At 33.5% G+C, this 16,891-nt stretch overlaps 1 protein-coding gene across 1 annotated transcript in view; it reads right to left on the bottom strand.

Moving 5' to 3' along the window:
- LOC128497543 (cadherin-19-like) overlaps positions 1-16,891 on the bottom strand; it is a 49,220-nt gene that overhangs the window by 11,938 nt on the left and 20,391 nt on the right. The window contains exons 4-9 of the mRNA XM_053467654.1: positions 10,660-10,779; positions 8,403-8,567; positions 7,502-7,689; positions 5,762-6,015; positions 3,168-3,301; positions 2,211-2,332 (exon numbers count right to left, since the gene is read on the bottom strand). Of these exons, the coding sequence (XP_053323629.1) occupies positions 2,211-2,332; positions 3,168-3,301; positions 5,762-6,015; positions 7,502-7,689; positions 8,403-8,567; positions 10,660-10,779 (983 nt within the window). The remainder of the gene's footprint in view (positions 1-2,210; positions 2,333-3,167; positions 3,302-5,761; positions 6,016-7,501; positions 7,690-8,402; positions 8,568-10,659; positions 10,780-16,891) is intronic.

The raw sequence follows: 16,891 nt of genomic DNA, 5'->3' as shown, positions 1-16,891 counted from the left end.
TATTGGTTTGCATTTTGTTAAATTATTAAAAAAAACTAACATGGTTATTTTTGAAAGCGTATTTACTCTACAGCATTTTTTCACACCTGCCTAAAACTTTTGCACGGTACTGCATACTGTATGTATATGTACATAGATATTTGTGTGTGTTTTAAAAACACACATTATGCTCATATCATAACGTCTGCCTCCTGTTATTAACTTCCTGTTACTGTGGTCTGCGTGATTATTCCTCCGCAATAAGGTATAACATGCCAATTGTTATTCATTTGTTCAGGAAAATTTTGTTTAGGGTGGAGAAAGCAGACCTCAACATTTAAACTAAATATTTCCAAAGCAATTACATGAGTACTGTATAAAGATCTGAGACACTGATCTCCATGTTTAAACCAAATATTTTCAAAGCAGAACACTCTGTGCCCTAATGTGTTCCCACTCTTCCTGCCTAGGAAGTTATGTTGTACCACTGTCAATGTCTGGCTCAGCATATTGTGATGGGATTTATGCTGTACCGCTGTCTGTGAACAGCTTGCTATGTAATGATAGGAGTCATGCTGTACCACTGTCGGTGCCTGCCTTAGTATATAGGGATGGTAGTTATGCTGTACCACTGTCAATGTCTGGCTCAATATATATAAAAGTTATATGAAAGGAGTCATGCTGTACCGCCATCAATGTCTCGCTCAGTATATAGTGGTGGAAGTTATGCTGTACCACTGTCTGTGCCCGGCATTTTAAGTACAGTTGAGGGTTTACATGAAATGTTGTTTAAATTTACATATAGATATATTTCAATGCTTTTGCACATTGGAGTATTTGTACCAATACATTTGTTTTTTGGAGTTAAAAAAAAAGTTATTTTGGCCTAGGACCAGATTAAGAAATTAGTACACAGTTGCCCATCTATTCGGTATATTGAAATATTTAGCACTTTAATGTCTTTATACTTAATAATATCTGCATTGTTAAACTTTCTTTTTATATATTTAAATGTAAAGGCCTTTTTGGCACTTGTACAAATTAAGATTACATGATAATTAAATTTTTTGTCATAATATTATGATATAGGTCATATAGTTTCAAAGCTAACCTGATACCATAATAAAAACACAAGCTAATTTATTTTAGTATTTGAATGTTTAAATAATCATGCTGTTTTAGTACTCTGGATTTCTTGTTTAAAAAATAATAGATTAAGATTGAAACAGTGATACAAAATGGTACCTGTTTAGCTGTAATTTTCCTCTCTCTAATTTAGTATACCCACACACATTACATATTGTTTTTTTCAGGACAAGAAGGGCTGCCATTGTTTTGATCACATTATCTAATTTACTATAAAAGAAATTATAAAATATGGTGAACATTTTAAAAAAAGTACCTGACTTTTATTTAAAAAATATTTTACCTGTCTACAAAAGCTAATGGAATAACCTGCTAAATATATTGTAATACTTGTCCTGAGTTTAAAAATACCCAACGTTTTTATGTTTTTTGGCTTTATGTTATATGCAATAAGTACAAGTAGCATAATATTATTTTTAAAGCCATTTTTCAAATCTGATCATCATGTGCTCATGCCCTATTTGGGACTTCATTGAATCCAGGCAATTCAATTTATCCCCCTTAAACCACATATTTGTCAAAACTAGTCAGGGTATTTTAACTTTTCCATTAACTAATTATACTACCAGCCTTTGTCAAAGTTTGTAGTAATAATTTGTTTGTGTTTTTTTTACACACCTTGTACTTTTGGTATACATTTTCAGCTCTTGGTATACGTCATTGCCATACAACAGCCCAATATATGTTCAGCAAGATTTCCTAAGTACAGTGATACCACCCATGTATAGGTTTGTTGGTTTATTTGGAGGCTGAAAGGCCTCATTTGGGACATGCACAATTTTAGAGCCGGTCAGTCCTCGCCCAATTTGGGACATCTTTGAACATGGCCAATGGGTATTTCAAATGCTAGTATTTTAACTCTTTCAATGCCTGGATTTCTAGGAAGATTGAGCGCTAATTTTAGAACTTGCTTTTTTACATTTTTTTACCATTTTGTTTCCCCTAAACTGTAATAAATAAGCTGTAGAAAATCAAACATAATAACTAAAATAGATTTGTTGATGCAATATATTGTCAATGTAGGTAAAAATGTAATCTTTTTTAAAGTAAAAATATTTATGATTTTATAAACCAATTATTCTTACCTGTCCTGGTCGTGAAAGTTCACATACAAATGTGTCATATTTCTTTGAAAATTGGGGAGCATGATCATTAACATCCATGACTTGAATGTATACTGGTACTTTGGATACATGAATAGGATTTTCTGCAAAGAAAAATAAATAACTACGAGAAGTTGTTATCCTTTATAAATAGTATCTATCTAGCTACCATATAGAGCTGTACCAGTGCGTACATTGTGACCACTTAACGACTAGGATATTTATATATATTATTTCGACATGGATGTAATAGTGTGTTTTCAGGTCTTTGCACTAATGAGGATATTTCCCTGACAGGACTCCTGGACTCTCTTCTGTCATCAGGAAACAGAATTGCTGTCACCATGCTGACAGGTTTAATGTGGCAGCGGTCAGTGGAAGTACCCGTTACACCTAAATGAAGCTGAGTGCCAAGCATTCAGACATTTTTTGCTGGTGGGGTCAGTGCAACAAAGTTAAAGAGTTTCTAGAGGGTCTATCCAGATCTTTGATTACCTCTGGTACTGAGATAGTAAAAGAATGGCTACAACAGAGATCAAAGAAAAGGAAAAACAAGATACAGAGTCTCTAAAAATAGAAAAAAATAATACAAATAAAATGTAAAATAAATAAATTATAAAAAAAAGTTTCAAAAGTTATTTCCTAATAATGCAATTTGAATAAAAAGGCCAAACTTGGTCCCAAACTTGGACTATCCCTCTGAATCAGGTATAGTTGGGAGAGTTGATTTACCAAAAGAGAGAGAGAGTGAGAGATAAGGAGTGAGGTTAGCACAAAAACACCTAACATTTTTAAAATGGTCACTGATAAAACACACTCCAAAAGAATGCTGTATTGTTTACATTGTACTGAGCACAAGAAAAGCTAAATTGGTTATCTTTGTGTTTTTAACATGTAAGGTAATATTATCCAAATATATACATAGTCTTATTTACTTACGTGACTCTGTGGCAGTTACTGTTATATTATGCCAAGGAGCAACCTCTCTGTCTAGAGGTTTAAGAGTGATGATAGATCCATTGTGTGCATCAATGCCGAATAATTTGGAAAATTGATTGTGTATAATGCTATACCTATAAATGTATCAATAGACAGATTATTAATAAAAAAATATATATATCTATATATATATATATTAAAGTTTAGCTAATAAAGCTGCTGTTTAAGTTAAAGCTGTTGTTCCACCTGCTGAATTTAGCACTTATGTGACAAAATATAGTATTAAAGACTTTTCTAGAACTGCTGAATTCCCAGAATATTTAATCATGTAAAATATTATTTAATTTGATTTTTGTTTGCCTTATTGGTCATGTGACACAAAAGCAAGCACTCATAGGTTGTTGCCATAAGAACTGAGAACGCTTTTTAAAAATAAATGTTTTGTGTGATTAGACCTTATGATAAAACAAGAATATCAGTCTGCTAAGGTTTATTTTCTTAACATGTTAGTGAGTTTAATTAATATTTTGTTTCTGTGGGACAGCACCATTAGGTTTCAGCTTAGCTGAAATATTTAGTGTTATACAATGCCCTCACTACAAAAGCTCCCCTTCTCTATAAAATAGACCAATGTTGCAGAAAAACATTATAAAATACAATGTTGCAGAAAAAATACAAAAACACAAAAAACAGAAAATACCTCCTGCCTTGCTTGCTAGAAAACAAAAAAACCTATGAATGCAGGATATTACTGTACCCTGAATATAAATGATATTTTTAGCATGGGTACCAATTCTGTGGAAGAAATGAAAAAGCCAAATTGCAAAATGTGCAAAACATGCCCAGTTTTAGTTTAGACACAAAAAAGCCAGCTGAATCTCTATATCCATATAAAAACAAATAGGCTTTTTTAAAGACTATTTGTTTTTATATGGACATTGATTTTACCTCTTCATTTTGGAGTTTTAGCAGGCATTTCTTTGTGTGTTTTCATTTCATTTGATGGAATCTTGAAGTGGGTCCTGGTACGCTACAGAGCCTGTGACTACTAGCACTATGATTTCGCATTAACTTACAGGAGCTTGAGCTACCCTTGTTAATGTGTTTCCTGTTAGTTTTGACACAATGCCTTGTGAAAAGTTGGTGGGAAATGGCTTCATATAAAAATATGGTTGAATAAACTTTAAGAAATAGCTTATTGATGTCTGCATGTCAGGAATATTTTTTCTTGTGTAGATTTGGACAGAATTACCGTATTTGCTCGATTATAAGACGAGGTTTTTTTCAGAGCAAATGCTTCCCCGACTGTCAGAGATCAGAGCTCCCCGCACCGGTGCGGAATTCTGATCTCTGACAGCCGGGGAAAGTATACGCGACGGACGCATACAAACCCCCGCTGCCAACTCCACCTCCTTCCGGCTGCAGTGGAAGGCGACGTCAACCTGCTGCCCCGGCTGGAAGCACCGGTAAGAGAGGGCTGAGAGGGGTGAGAGAGAGAGAGAGAGAGAGAGAGAGAGAGAGAGAGTGTGTGTGTGTTAGTTAAATGGGGGTATAGGGTGTGTGTTAAATGGGGGCATAGGGCATTTCTGGAGTGGCGTTAAGGGGGCATTTAATAGAGCACTCTGCCTCCTGAAATGCCTTATACCTCCCTATATGCCACTCTGCCCCATAATATGCATTTTAACCCCCTAAATGCCAGAGTGGCATATAGGGGTATAAGGCATTTCTGGAGGCAGAGTGGCACATAGGGGGTCAAAAGGCATACCATGGGGCACAGTGCCATATAGAGGGTTAAAAGGCATATCACGAGCCACAGTGCCATATTGGAGTGGCAAGCCTGGGGGCAGATGTGCGTAACTGGGGGACAGGTTGGAAAATACAAGAAATAAAAACAAAAAAAATATTTTTCTCAATCATAGCTTTTATTAAAAAAAATAGTTTACATGAATTAACATTTACTGGTAAAACTTTTTTCCTTTGGGGTCGTCTTATATTCAGGTTTTTTCTTTTTTTCCTAAGTTAATATTCAGATTTTGGGGGGTCGTCTTATAATCAGGGTCGTCTTATAATCGAGCAAATACGGTAGCACTATTAGGCCTATGTGCTGAATTGGGGGGTGGGGGAATGTCAGCTTACATAAAGTTCTGCACAGCTTTTAATATCTGGTTGCAAATGCTAATCAAATTACACAAATCTTACAGTGTTTCCAAACACCATATCTTGAGGTTTTTTTCTTTTTTTTTTTTTGTCTGTATATAGTTTATAAAAATGTAAATATACTTTTCATCATAATGGATCATGTATACAAAATGTATATATATATATATATATATATATATATATATATATATATATATATATAAATATATTTATTTATTTATATACATATCTATCTATCTATATATATATATATATATAAATATATATTAAGAGTCTTTTTCCTTAAGGGGTTAATGTCAACACTGCTGTAAAGCAAGGGTTTCTGAAACCAATATACTTTTATTTCTTTTTATAAAACTGACCATGTAAATAAAATTAGCAATGAATATACATTATATGGGTTAGTTATTTTTTTCACAAAATTGATTCTATACCTGATTGGGCTGTTGGTTATATCAGGATCTTTTGCAGTAACTGAATTAACATGTGAACCAATAGATGCATTTTCATAGATTTCCATATAATATGCATTCTGGACAAAAACTGGAGGCTCATCAACATCTTGAATATGAATCCTTATTGCTGTAGTGTCTTCAAATAGGTCTTGCTTTATAAATCTCTCGTCAAAATATCTGTTTATTGCTTTGACTCGGATGTTGTACCTTCTTTTACTTTCATAATCTACAAGCTAAGCATCGAAAAATAATCAGTGTATATATGTAGATGTGTTTCTTTAAAACATTTTGCTCTTCCATTCTACATAATGTAAATCAGAAATTACACAATGTGAGGATCAGAAACTGAATATCTATTACAAAATGCTTAAAACATATGCACTCTACCCTAAAATATGTGACTATTACTGTCATGCACAGCATCAGTTGAAGACTCTGATACAAGGCAGAGCAAAGAAGTGGTTAGACAAGCCAAAATCAGGGAGCTAGGGTTTAGGAGCAACGAAGTTCAAGCCAAGTTTGGAAAGCCTGCGAGCAGGATAAACTGGAACAAGCCAAGGTCAAAACACAGACAATCAACAGGTGCACTAAGGAGGAAGCACTATGAAAGATAGGCACAATCATCAGAAGGCAAAGTCCAGGTAGCTTCTGGTATTTATGGAGTGTCTGAGCAATTTATAGGTGTAGCGCCAAAGGTTTAAATAATTACATCACTCTGAATCCATCTTGAGTGTGGCGTGGTAAACTTCTAGACCTCAACCTACTGCTGTAAGTGATGGTATGTGAAACCAGATTAAAATATTACTCCTATTGCAATAAAAATGCAAACAAAACTTAAATGTTTTATGTTATGTTAATTTTGTTATATCTGTATGTTTTAATAGAGTTTTTTTTTCTTCCTTTCATTTGATTAATTTACCCAAGCATTGCCCCAAGCTTTTTATACAATAACTAACCAAAGTACAAACATTGTTCAGAATTCACTCATTTCTGGAGTCGAGTATTGTGTATAACCCTGTAATCTAGCACAACTAACATCAGTGAACAAAAAAACAAAACATTGCATTAAAATATTATAGAAATAGTAAATTATATTTTCATTGGCTGATAATCAAGTATTAGTTATTGCTAACATTTAGAATAACGTTCACTTTTATTAGATTATACTTAATGGACCAATATGTCAGTACATTTTACATTAGATCCATTTTTTACATCTGCTATAAAGATATCCTTTAGATTGTGCTTAATAATCTCCAGATGAAACCAATATGTTTTCATATTAATATTTTTTAAAACACCAGTTAGCTGTTTGTAATGACTTTGAGCGCCAAGCATCTGTGTTATTCAGACACTCACTGATTTGCCAAACTGGCTCATTTAACCTCTAGTGTTTTCATTCCTGTTTAACTGTAGTAAAGAATATTTAAACTACTCATGCAAAGAAGGAAGGTTGTATACAGGACACCTACACAAACATCCGCTAGTGTACCTTAAAACTATAAAGATTAAACATTAAGTAAATATTTTGCTCCATTAATCTCTTCTGAACTAAAAAATAACTCAAATTTGGAAAGAATATAATCAGAAACAACAGCTTCCATATGCAGAATATGATGTACAAAAAGAAATACCAAGCACAATCAATCAATATCGAGGCCCTATTTCAATTGCTTCCTGAGGCAAAAAATATTACATTATTTCATTAAATATTCTTACCTTGTTTAATGTAATAATGCCTTCTTGTGTTATTGGGTCTGTGTTTATATCAAACATATTGAAGTCCCCTTTTTCTTCAATAATATAAATAATTTCTGCATTCTCTCCAATATCACGGTCATCAGCTATAACTGTTCCTACAATCTCTCCAACCAAAGCTGATTCTAATATTGACATGTCATATATTTCTGCACATAAAATGTATAAAAAATATGAAATATATACATACATTTTAGGTTATATAATATCATATAATATTCCAACTGTTGAGAGATCAATTATGCTTTATTAATATCTTATTCATTGTGCTGATCTGTACTAAAAAGCAAGCATCTTATAAGCATTTTCTCATATCTTAGAGGGAATTGAGGATGAGTGTTTTTAACCATTGTTTTTTGGGAGTAAACATGTAAGTGAGAATTATATGCTATTCTCCTATAAACTGCTTTGCCTTCCTTGTAATGAAATAGCTTCCCAATCCTTCTTACAGGAGAAACTCATCTGGGCTGGCTCTTCATAATGTATAGTACATGATAATTAACACTAGAGCAAAGAAAGCTCGCGGAATTGCCCCTTTCGGTGGTTGATGAAGTTTATGCACTGGCACAAATAGAAACTATTTTTTCTATAGATGTTTAGACAGGGTGTTGGGTGCTACTTTCGATCTTTTTAGGTTTTTTAGATAGGAATGGAAGCTTTATTCACTCACAAATCAACTCTCTGTTTAGTGAATCCACCTCTGTTATTATTATTCTCTCCTTTTTGTAGTTCTCTAGAAAGACTGATTCTTACTTCTTATCTCTTGTATAATGCAAGATATTTCTACTTGGTAAAAATCCCAGATGCCACCTATTGAGAGTTTTCATCAGTAAATTCATAAAATTTAGTGTGCATTACTTACTTTCCTTAAATTTTGGCCCATTGTCATTGACATCTGACAAGGTGATTGTCACTGTTGTTGTGGTTGATAATCCACCTACATTACCAACCATATCTTTGGCTTGAATAATGACAAAATATTTATCTTTAGTTTCTCTGTCCATTTTAGAAGCCACGCGAATTATACCTAAAAATAAGTCAGATAATGCAATTAATTGAAAAAAACAATAATTCCTTGTTTTTTCCTTTGCTAAAAATAATAAATAAATAATTAAAAACATTTTGTAATTTTGTAATAGTCTTAATAGATTAATAAAAAAAAAAAATCATTTATGTCAGTGGGAATCCTCACAGTACCCACTAAAACTGAGGAAACCTTAACTGTGTATCAGGGTAATCATGACATATAAGTGAGAACTATTTTTCTAAGCATTTGCAAGGCAAATGACGTTAAAAAGTGCATGCATTATTTCTGTACGTTAAGCAAATAAATGGACAGTTCATGTGTTCATAAATAGTCTGAAGAGCTTGCTGAACAAGTTGTATGGAATAGTATTTTCTACAGCCTATTCATGTAATTTGGTGCTACAAAGATATCTTTACCTCTGCCTTTGAAATGATAATTCCCTCTTTATCAAACTTTCGATATAATTGCCTTCCAAGAACCACCTATCATTAGATTTCTCTGTGATTATAAGGCTCTGATTTTCAGTGAACCTTATATAATATATTGTTGATAATAAAGATTCCTTTTGGTACCAAAATTATTTGTGTCCACCTGTTTCCAAATTGGTTCTAAGACATTAGAGAATATTATATAATTTTCAAAACAGGTATAGGTTTTATATTCTGTTGAATTTCTTCTTGTAATTACAGTTCCAGAAGGGCTAATAAAGGCCAAGCTTTTATTTAAGTTACAAAACAAGACCTATCTCCCCTGTAAGCTATGACTTACATATATATAGTCCTGTGCAAATGTTTTGTGAAAAGTAAGAATGCCTTCAAAGCTAGACATTAAATGTTAATAGTTTATTTTTATAATTTAACAAAATTGAGTGAACAGAAGGAAAATCTAAATCAGTATATTTGGTGTGACCACACTTTGCCTTCAAAATAGCATAAATTCCTCTAAATACACAGTTTTTAAGGAAAACTAACAACAGTTCTTCCATGGATACACACCGTGTATGTCATGTTTTGTTGTTCATCTGAGGTTATAGTTACCTAATATTTAGACCTGCTAAGAAACAGATGGTAGGTATTATGTCCTGATATGTAAAACCACACAACTCTATGTAAAGAGTGTTACAGATTATTAGTAGGTTTAATGTATTCAGGGTTTGTGAGGAACTTATTTGTTCTCCTATGTTCTCTCTTCTTTCTTCCTACCGGCAAACTTCCATACAGCGTAGAGGACGTCACCAGAAGCTCTGCCAATTTGACGGAAGTTCCCACAGGGTTAACTTAAGGCAAAACGGCGGAGCTTCCAGTGACGTCCTTTACCTCAACCCTCCAATTTGGGCAAAAGTTTTGTCGGAAGGTCGTGTCTATGGAGATGCGGACGAAGAAAGAAATGAGAAGGAAGAAGAGAAAAAAGAGAAGGTGAAAAGAGTAGAGAGAAGAACAAGAAGATGAAGAACATGAAGATGCGAGACGGAAGTGGAGATAGGAGACACGCAAGCAGATGGCAGAGACGGTAGGGAGACATTTTGAAGGTATGAGATAGTGAATGTGGATGAGAGTGTGAGAGAATGTGGATGAGAATGTGAGAGAATGGGAGTAAAGGACCCCACAATTTTCATTAAAGAAAATTCTAAGATTCTTAATTTTCATCAGGTTTCTGGATGGTCTGGCCTCATTATCGGAGATTCATATGCATTAACGAAATTAGAAAATGTTGTTAAATTTGCAATTCTTACAATTCTGAATGCACAAGACTATTATATTATACTAGAGCCATTGCTAAACGTAAAAGATAGGAAGTTTAATGCCATAAAAGCTACAAAATTACTTTTAACCAACCCAGAATAATTGACTAGTGTTTGTGAGAATGACTATTTAAATAATTGGCTTTATTTTACAGTATATAATGAAAAATCACATTTAATATGTTTTAGATTATGTTTTGGATAAAACGTTGTAAACATAATTTAGTTAATTATTTCTTTCAGCTTGTGAAGTTAACAAAAATAATGCCATGCTGTTATAGGCACATACAGTATATATATCTCAACAACAAAGTATAAGTTCATTACATTTCGCTCAAACAATAATGTTACCTGACTTTGGTTCAATAGAAAAGTGTGGTTGTCCCTGTAGAATGCTGTATATCAGTCTAGCGCTATTTCCATAACTTGGGTCATCCATATCTGTAGCAGTCACTTGCATGACAAATGTTCCTATAGAAAATGAGCAAATTATTTTGCTTAGGTGATCACAATAATAATGTATATAATGGAACTAGAAATCAGTGTTCAAATGCATAAATATCATGCACTTTTTTTTTTGCTTGTTGCACTTTACCTTCCAGATAACCAATTGCCATTATGTTTCAACTTCCACTGGTTCCCTTTAGTTGCTTTATACTAGTGTCTGATGTCAGTCTCTGCCAGTCTTTGCCTTTTCTACACTACATACCTCCCTTTTTACTGCATATCAGACATTGGTTGACATGGTCATAGTCTTAAACAGGTCTCTCTTTTTAGTGGTGTTATATGAGGCCCAGAGTCTCCTTACAAGGAGTGCAGTAAGAAAGTTACATTGTAAAAACAAAGAAACTATGTAAAGAAACAAATCTTCCAAATCTATAGACAGGGAGTGCACAGCTCATAAAGGTACAAGAATAAAGTACTTTAGATTTGAACAAGCTATCCAAGCATGCATGGACAAAACTTTTTCAGTGCAATGAGATACGTGGTTGGCAAAGAGGACCAGAATTATTATTTCATATCCCCCTTTATCCCCCAGTAATGATTGGTATTTGAGATGCACTATTTTATTTATAGTAATTAAAAAAATGCTAATTTGGCAAGGATGACATTATCTCAAGACAAATGTATAAAACTATAAGTATGTGTTAATGGTTTGTTAAATACATAATAGGTAATTACAATCGCTCATAAGTAGCCCAGTAAATATTTTACAAAGGCATTACTACATAAAAAACATTGCACACAGGGAGCTAACCAAAGAATGAACAACTTGGATGTGACATAACATGGTCCATTTAAAGTACGCACATAGAATAAAAAAATAATGTTAAAAAGGTTTGCAAATACAGAATAGAACATTCATCAACTACTGGATAAATGGTATCTGCCTCTGGGAGTAATCACAATCCAATTATGTATGACTGATGACATTGCTGACACAAAGCAAAATAGAAATGTAGAAGTCTTAAAATCTGCTGTTTTCTAGGATTGCTCTTAATGAATGCAGGGACGCAACAACACACAAAAGAAATTGCTTACGTGACTACACTATGATGGTTGGATTTTTATATTACTCTCTCGTACAAACAGTGTCTGATCTTGAACCCTGGGTGTAAAATCTAATATTTGAAGATTTTGGGTTCAGTATAAAAATCTCATGGCTTAAAATACAATAAGTCCTTTATGACCTTTCTTGACAAAAAGGTACTGGAAGCTTTATTTTAGTAAAACCATACAGATTTCTTGGTGCATATAGCATATAACAGCCAAATACACAACAAAAAACCCAATAACAAAAATAAAGTGTATAAGACTGAATCATTATATAGGCCAATGGATACTGCATATATTATATCTAGAACATTTGAAACTTCATTGATAAGAAAACTAAATTACTACATACATTTATATTGTGTGGTTTCATAATATGTAAAAAAAATCAAATAAATATGAAAAATAGTAGTTTTAAAGACACATGGGTGTGAAAAATGTTAAATATATCACATTGAAATAATTTCATTGAATACTTATTTGTGTATTGGTTACAGAGAAGATAGAGTCTGCAGAACTTAGTGATAAGATTTAGTAGACCAAAATATTCAGACTAAGATGAATAAGAAGCCACACAATGAAATAGAGGCATGCAAGATACTTTTTTGTCTTCTTGCCATCTGAATGCTGCTTTGTGTAGACAAACAATACAAGGATTCATAGCTATGGCATGTGCTGAGACATTTATCCCTAGATCCGCTACGTAATCAAGTAATTTCCAAGAACAGTGGGGGTTAACTATGTGCTTCTTAGTAGCATCTAGGCAGCTGTTGTATTCCTTCAAAGCAACTCAAGGGGCATGGTTCTCTGTTAATTATGAATTAAGGATTTGCGAGCAGGGCATTGTATATGTGATGCAGGCTTGAACAAATCCTGCGAGCAGAACAGGGGTCCTTTGCTGAGTGCGTAATATCACTTTAGGAAAATAAAAGTGTGGCATTGAGAAAAATTAACAGTTTAAGCCACCTTTGTTCATGAATAAAACCTTTTCAAGCATCTTTGTGCAAAGCACACAGGGACTCATACAAAACATGGGGAAATAGCGGTTAGATTTTATATATCTGCATATTGTAGCAATTCACTATTTCAGAACAACAAATATTCTTTAAACAACACCAAGTTAATTAGAAAGTTGCACCTTAACTAACATTCATTGAATTATTTGTCACAATTAATGAAGATTCTATGTCCTTGAAAATATATCAAAGCAAGATACATTATATTTTGGGCCGCTAAAATGTATCAGAAACATTAATGTATTCGTTAGGAAAAAACTGAATATTAATCATTACTAAATACCAGGTGATATATTTCCTAATTTGGCCTTGGAAACTTCATCAGCTATTAATACAATTAAAAGAAATTATACATTCAAAAACATTTTAAAGTAAACTAAAAGTGTGAGAAGGTTTTAGTTAAATTCCTTGGACTCCACTAATAACAAAACAATATTTAAAGAGACTTAGACATCCATCCATAAATATTGATATGGAAAATAAAGCAATTTTCTGCTGCTAAAACCAGACCTTGCACCTTGGTCAGTAAAAAAGTCTAAGAACAACATAGAGGGCTTTAATGCATTTTATCAACATTAAAAATATACATTCTCTGGGGTAATTTTCCAACCAACACCAAGTCATCAACATCATGAACAAAATTGTAAAAAATATGCACACATGCACTAAACCACACACAAATAGCTACATTAGCATACACTACACTAACTACTAGTGCCCTATGCACACTCTAGATATCGCTCTCATTACCAAATAATACACATTACCTTTACAGGAAGACACTCAGACACAAACCGATCACCCACCAGACACCACTTAACATCCTACAACATACATGACATTAACTAATAAAAAAAATGACAAATGCTATATCTAAAAAATAGAATTTCATCATAACTATATACCTAACAGCTAACACTTGTTATGTAGCATAATAAAGCATAATACCCAAAAGACCGTCAACCTACTAAGATGTTCCACACTTTTAAGTAAAACCATAATTGATTGTAAACTTGAATCAGCATGACTGTTACGCTCTGTAACTCTAACATGCCTGTACAACTATGTTCACACTACCGTTGAGCAGTGTGCTGGGAGTCAGAATGCTATTACTGTGTGAATAATGTCAGACATTATAACAATAACAAATGAACCATGAAAAATGGTAGTGGAATGAGTCCTCTGAATGTAGGATATCCCAAGAGAGCTAGCCGAGGGCAGGTGAGCTGAGCTGAGTGGGGATCAGGTCATGGTCTCCACATGGTCATATGCTGCAGCATGTGGTGCCAAGGGTCAATAAGTGTGTGTAAGTGAGGCAACTGAGGGTGTGAGGGCAGGAAAGGTCCTGTAATGCAGAGGTAGTCTTTGCCATAAGTGGTTCCAGCGGTGCATATGTGTAAGGTCCGCTCTAAGTCAGGTCCCATTCAGGCTGCGGAGCTGCTCATCTCTAGTTTCTTTGCCTTGCCTCAGTTCCCATGTTTGGCTTTAATCCATTCCTGGATTTCCATATGCTCTGTTCTGTGCTTCTGATTCCTAGATTCCAGTTCTGCTCTTTGCTTCAAATCTGTTCCCTTTATATGGTGTGCCCCACCATCTTGGAAGCTAAGCAGGTTTGGGCCTGCTTAGTACCTGGATGGGAGACCGTCTGGGAATACCAGGTGTTGGGGCCTGGTTAGTACCTGGATGGGAAAGCAAAACATGGGAACTAAGGCAAAGCAAAGAAACTAAAGATGAGCAGCTCCACAGCATGAATGGGACCTGACTTAGAGTGGCACTTACACCTTCTTGCTCTTTGTCCTCTAATTCACTTTTTCTTTCTACCACCCAAATGTAGTGCTGTGTTCATACCATCTGCTACACCCTCAAACTCCCACTTTCAGACAATGACACTTACTCTTGCGATCAACCACAGACAATCACAATATTTGAGAAAAAATGAATAGAAATGCACTGTGTTTATATAAAATGGGGTGTAGATGTTATATGGGAGATATGTGTACATGCATAAATTACTTTTATTCTGCTGTATTTTTCTGTCTTAGTCTCCCTCTCGCTCTAGCAATGTATTATGCTCTAGAGCAGCGGTTCTCAACCTGTGGGTCGCGACCCCTTTGGGTCGCCTAAGACCATCGGAAAACAAATATTTCACAATATATAATTACATATTATTTTTGTGATTAATCACTATGCTTTAATTATGTTCAGTTTGTAACAATGAAAATACATCCTGCATATCAGATATTTACATTACGATTCTTAACAGTAGCAAAATTACAGTTATGAAGTAGCAACGAAAATAAAGTCGCGGCATTAGGAAGGTTGAGAACCACTGCTCTAGAGCCTTGTATGTCTCTAAAAAGTTAAAATCACACACATAATGTAAACGTAGTTTTCATTAATAATATTTTGTCTGTGAGTTGTGATTGGATAGAATATGCCTTTGCAGTGGAAATGGAATGCATGTGAAACAATTTGAAGTTTGTCTTTAATTTAGATATGCCATTTTAAAGCAAATTTTGTACAGCCTCATTGCTGATTTTAAAGTATGATCACAATATGTTTTCAATGACTAGTTAATCCTCGTGACTAGAATCAGTGGTTGGTGGCATATCGTATCGTAGTCATATATTTTTATACACAAAAAAAACCAAAATATCTTTAAGATATAAATTCCAAAACAATAATATATATATATATATATATATATATATATATATTTATATATATATATATATATATATATATATATATATATATATATATTGAGGTTCTATATATACGATACTAGAGCTGAATTGCAGACAATTTTCTGTTAATTTATCAGATAGGCCTGTATCAAATCAAATTTGCAAATATAACCCCCCCAAAAAAAAAAACCTACTGTATCATATGCATTTGTATGCTGTAGTAATGAATTACATTATTTTGATGACTGGGGTCAAGAGCTAATATTACTATTTAATATTTATTTTAAAATAACAGATAACTTAAGTCAGAAATAATAATTTAGATATTTTTGTTCACCTGGGAACTTTCTCTCATGGCTCAATCTTGACAGCTAGAGCCAGCTAGGCTCGTGTTACACCACTGTCTGGCTTGCAATCTTCTGCTTGCTGTACTCTGATATAGGCTTGTAAATTATTTGAAATTATTTTTTTCTGTTATGTGAACCTAAATGCACAGTACATACAATGCAATAGACATCCCAACAAAGAACATCAGACCCCTTTAAAATCCATGTTTTAAAAATGTTTTTTGTATTTTAAAGCATCCGTAAAATGTCTAATGTCCATTTATTTATATTCCTAACACTAACATTGATTTTCCTTAATTCACACACCATTTTCGTGTTGTCTTTTTAGCCATCAGTTTCATTAATGAAAGTGAACATGTCATTCCTTTTTCTTAATGAAGTCAGAAGTTGCCTGATTCGGTAAATTGGCTTCAAGATTGAGCTTAATTATTAATCTATAGGGAATCACAACTGAATTTATTTTAATTGTCCAAAAGAATAATATATCCTATTCTAGATCAATTTCTGTGTACATTTACAATAACTTAATATTAGCACAGAAATCTGAAACCTAAAATGAACAGAATATTGTTCCTTGTTAACACGTTCACTTAATAACATGACTATAAATTTACATTAGTCATGGAAGGAAAATCTGCTAAGCAGATACAGAATGTATGTAGTAGATGTTGTTTGTGATGATATAGTAAAAATAAAGTCCTTGTAACTGTAAACTTAAGAGAAATCACAAATTAAATCTCAACAGAAAATCCTTAGAACCACAAATTCCTTAAAAAAAGGAATTAAATGAATAAGCAGGTAAAATTTTCCATTTTTCAGCACCAAGGTAGAAAAACTGTCACTCTAAACAACTCCAGCAATGAGTAATGCTTTGGTTTCTTTCTTGCCACATGACATATGCTCAATATATTTTTATTATATTACTTTTTATTTATCGAGCGCCAGCAGATTCTATAGTGCTATGTGTGCATAATGCAAA

Source organism: Spea bombifrons, chromosome 5 (assembly GCF_027358695.1).
Source record: "Spea bombifrons isolate aSpeBom1 chromosome 5, aSpeBom1.2.pri, whole genome shotgun sequence".
Classification (NCBI taxonomy): Eukaryota; Metazoa; Chordata; class Amphibia; order Anura; family Pelobatidae; genus Spea; species Spea bombifrons.
The sequence above is the reverse complement of the archived record's forward strand: the minus strand, read 5'-3'. Positions and strand labels throughout refer to the sequence as shown.